Source organism: Zophobas morio, unplaced genomic scaffold, assembly GCF_036711695.1.
Source record: "Zophobas morio isolate AGI-343-1 ecotype UQ-CSIRO unplaced genomic scaffold, CSIRO_AGI_Zmor_V1 ptg000030l, whole genome shotgun sequence".
NCBI classification, from domain to species: domain Eukaryota; kingdom Metazoa; phylum Arthropoda; class Insecta; order Coleoptera; family Tenebrionidae; genus Zophobas; species Zophobas morio.
In genome coordinates, this window is record NW_026972135.1 from 6,727,893 (window position 1) to 6,731,590 (window position 3,698).

The following is a 3,698-nucleotide window of genomic DNA, read 5'->3' on the forward strand; positions in this document are numbered from 1 at the left end:
CTTTAAAATGTTGATGAGTCAATGTTCTACATTTCTCTCTCAAAAATTTCCTGTAATGAAGATGCTTCCTGGAGGCAAAAAATCCATCCCTGCTTAACGAATGTAAAATCAATTGACTTCCAATCTTTAGTGATTCCAAAAAAAAAAGGGTGAAATCTCTCCAAATTACCTACTAATTAAATTAACCGTTGAAGAACATGCAGGTGATGCAGGCCCCCGCTTTTTCATTTAATCGTAGTTGAACATAGCATAACCTAAAAAAATATTTTGTGCAGTTTGTGCATTTATTCCGTTTAAATTGACCTGCAATAAATCATCACACCGGATAAAATAATTCAGTTTGAGTTGTTCGTTGATTTCTGATGAGAATAATTTCTAATTTCGTTTTGACATTTGGATTTTGCATCGTTATTGGAAAGACGCGATCGCCGAACTTCGACAGTACGACGGAACACTTCGCGACAATTCGGATCGGGCGCGAATTTCAAAATACGATTTTTAAAACCTTTTTACAGTGTATGAGCGCGATGCAACGATTTGAAAAAAATACTGGCCGATAGCCCTCTTCGACCCCCACAAAGTCATCACTGAATAATAGCTTTAAAGTGATCTGGGGAGATATTATAAAATAAAAACCAATTGCCATGTTAATTCCCTATATCCAGACTTGGATGCGGCACCCTGTATAATTGTTGACTTGGTTCGAGGTAGCGACGTTCAACTTTACTATTATTTATTTTTTAATATATACCCACTAGATTTAAAAAAGTGGTGGATTTTGTATCTACGAGGTTGGTAACAATGTTGCGCGGCAAATTCTTAGTAATTGTTTAAATAAAGAACGGTTTTTTTAACATCTGAGGGCCCCACTTTGAGAAGGGTTTTTAGGATTCTGAAGTAGATTAATAAAAATCTTTTCAGACATAACACAACTTTTATTTTTATTTTTAAAATATAACTAATTTTAAATATATATTATTAATATAATTTATAAATAAATCAACACTTGAGTTTTGGAGAACATCACATAACATGACACATTTAAACCCGTTTAGACGATAAAAACGTTTTCTTAATACAACAAAAACCTTAAAAAATTTTCTGACGTGTTGGAATTTGTACTCCTAGACATTTTATCATTTTTTTGAATTGAGTATAATTTCGGTTATTATTCGAATTATCTAAATGTTGAAAGTACCCTTTGATGCCATTAAATTTAAAAATACTAGGTTACTACATCTAGAATTGTTTCCACAAGGAAATATTACATAACGTCAAGATCTTACTTCATAGTGTCCAATTTTTACCGAGTTTGCGGATACTATGTGATCAACATAAAACTAGTGTCAAAATTTAAGTTATTGTTTTTTCCCTTTTAACGGTCTTTTCATCCACATGGTGCTCCTGTACATGACTTTTCAAATTCAACCTGTATATACTTTTGTACAAACACTTTTTACATTTATACCATTTAATATCACGTCCATCCAACGTCTGTGCATGAACATTCAAATCACATTCTTTTTTAATACTGGGCTCATCCAAATGACACGCCGCTGTGTGCTGCTTCAAATTCCCTTTCTGTTTGGCTTTAAAATCGCACTTATCACATTTGAACCACTTGATATCCCGCTCGTTCAAATGATGGGTGATTACATGCTGTTTTAAATTCGAATTTTGTTTGGATTTATACGGGCACTTTTGACATTCATACCACTTAATATCTTTTTCTTTCAAATGGCGCGCATTTACGTGACTTTTCAAGTGAGCCCCCTGTTTAGTTTTGTATGGACATTTGCTGCACTTGAACCACCGAACATACTTGTCGTCCAAATGTCGCGCATTCAGGTGTCTATTCAAACCCAATCTTCGCTTAGCTTTATACGGACACTTATCACATTGATACCACTTAATACTCTGGTCGTCTGTATGCCGAAAATATATATGGTCTTTTAAGTGGCCTTTCTGTTTGGTTTTGTAGGAACATTTCGAACAGTTGTACCAATACACTTCGTCGTCGTTCGAGTGCATACAAATTTTGTGTATTTTCATGGAATTTCTGTACCTGAAGCTGCGCTGACATTGTTTACAGGTGTAAAGTTTCACAAGAGTTTCTCTGGGGTTCTTGATGTACGTGAACATCTGGAAACTTACTTCTTTACTGAAACATGTCGTGGTGTGTTGGAGCCATTTAATGACGAAATGGGTTTCAAAGTCGCATTTTTCGCAAACGTAGTTCTGGATGGAGACTTCCTCACTGGGTGAACGGTCTCTGGATTGTAGTTTGAGCCTATGTTTGATAATGTGTTGTTTGAAGAGGATGGTTAAGCCGGTTTGGAAACGACAATCCCTGCAATAGTAGGTTTCGATTGCGGTGGTGCAGTTGAAGAGGGGTAGTGCTGCATGGTGACGTTTGACGTGGTTGAGCAGGAGGAACGTCGACGATGTGAAGTAGGGGCATTTTTTGCAACGGATGTTTTTTGACGAACCTTTCAAGTCAACGATGAACCTCGTAGAGTACTCCAAAATTGACATTTTGGTTCCTAATTTAGTACATACCCAATTTATAACGGAATTTGGTGTTTTTATATTTTCTTACCTAGCAAAAGTGTGGTGTGATTCAACACTTCACAGTCGAAGAAATTTCGAAATTTCACTTAAATTTATTGATTTATTTACTGTTGCTTCAGGGAAAATCGTTCAGATGAGAAGCTTCAATATTTCTTTTAAATTCAAGTACCTCAAAAGCATAGATTTTTGAAAGGGAAACCTCCCCAACACCCCAACATAACCTCTAAAAATTAAAATCGTTAAAATCTAGGCAACCCACAATACACTTGTAATAATCTCCTCCATAAACGTAAAATTATGTAGAGTCTACTAAAATTGTAATTGTAGTTTAGGGAACACAAAAGAAAAACTTATACAGGATGTTCATTTTATCTGTTCACGCCTGAATATTTCTGCAAGAAGCCGTGGTATTTGTGTGATGCATTGAAGTTTTTGGAGCCTCAATATAGAAAAAGGCCAGCAGAAAAACTATTATGAGAACAAAATACCAGGTCAAATGATGGAGCAGCAGGTTGACATATTTGACCAGAGAACATAGAGAAGCGTCATCGTTTAAATTAAATGACTTATGTTGGCAACAGTGTTTGTTTCTAACTAGGAATAAAATTAACTAGAAAAAATGTCATAATATTTTTAACTACGCGTTTTATTTTCGACAAATTGACACTAGATTTACCAGAATACTATAATTCAAGTCACACGAATTACAGTTCCTCGTCTGAGAACTTGTTTGATCTACAGACCAGAGCGCACTCAGGCCAATGTCGACTCTAAGCGTTCGGAAACGATTTGATTTATAAACCATGATCCGTGATCTCATACCCATCCTAACCGGTTTCGACCATAATTTCTTGCTGTTTCAACTTTCGAATTCTCAGTTTTTCGAAATTTTAGTTTGGGGACTTTACTTTACTCCTATTTATTATTCAATATTTGATTTTACAATTTCTCAATTTTTCAATTTCTCGGTTTTCAGTTTTTCTCTTCAATTTTACGATTTTTAAATATTTCGATTTTTCAATTTTTGACTTTTATAAACTCTTTATTTGTCGATTTTTCAATTAATTGATTTTTCAGGTTTTTTGGTTTTTCAATTTTTCTATTTTTTCAGGTTTCGATTTTTCAAC

The 3,698-nt window shown here is 34.6% G+C and overlaps 1 protein-coding gene across 2 annotated transcripts; it reads right to left on the reverse strand.

Moving 5' to 3' along the window:
* Window positions 1-1,016: 1,016 nt before the first annotated feature.
* Window positions 1,017-3,048, reverse strand: LOC135138127 (zinc finger Y-chromosomal protein-like). 2 transcript variants are annotated; one of them, XM_064068003.1, is made up of 3 exons: window positions 2,928-3,048; window positions 2,600-2,877; window positions 1,017-2,543 (listed from the first exon to the last, which is right to left on the reverse strand). In XM_064068003.1, the coding sequence occupies exon 3, from the start codon at window positions 2,533-2,535 to the stop codon at window positions 1,354-1,356; it is 1,182 nt and encodes a 393-aa protein (XP_063924073.1). In that variant the 5' UTR covers window positions 2,536-2,543; window positions 2,600-2,877; window positions 2,928-3,048; the 3' UTR covers window positions 1,017-1,353. The 2 variants fall into 2 exon arrangements, with proteins under 2 accessions (XP_063924073.1, XP_063924072.1); XM_064068002.1 differs by having other exon boundaries at window positions 2,600-3,048.
* Window positions 3,049-3,698: the final 650 nt, after the last annotated feature.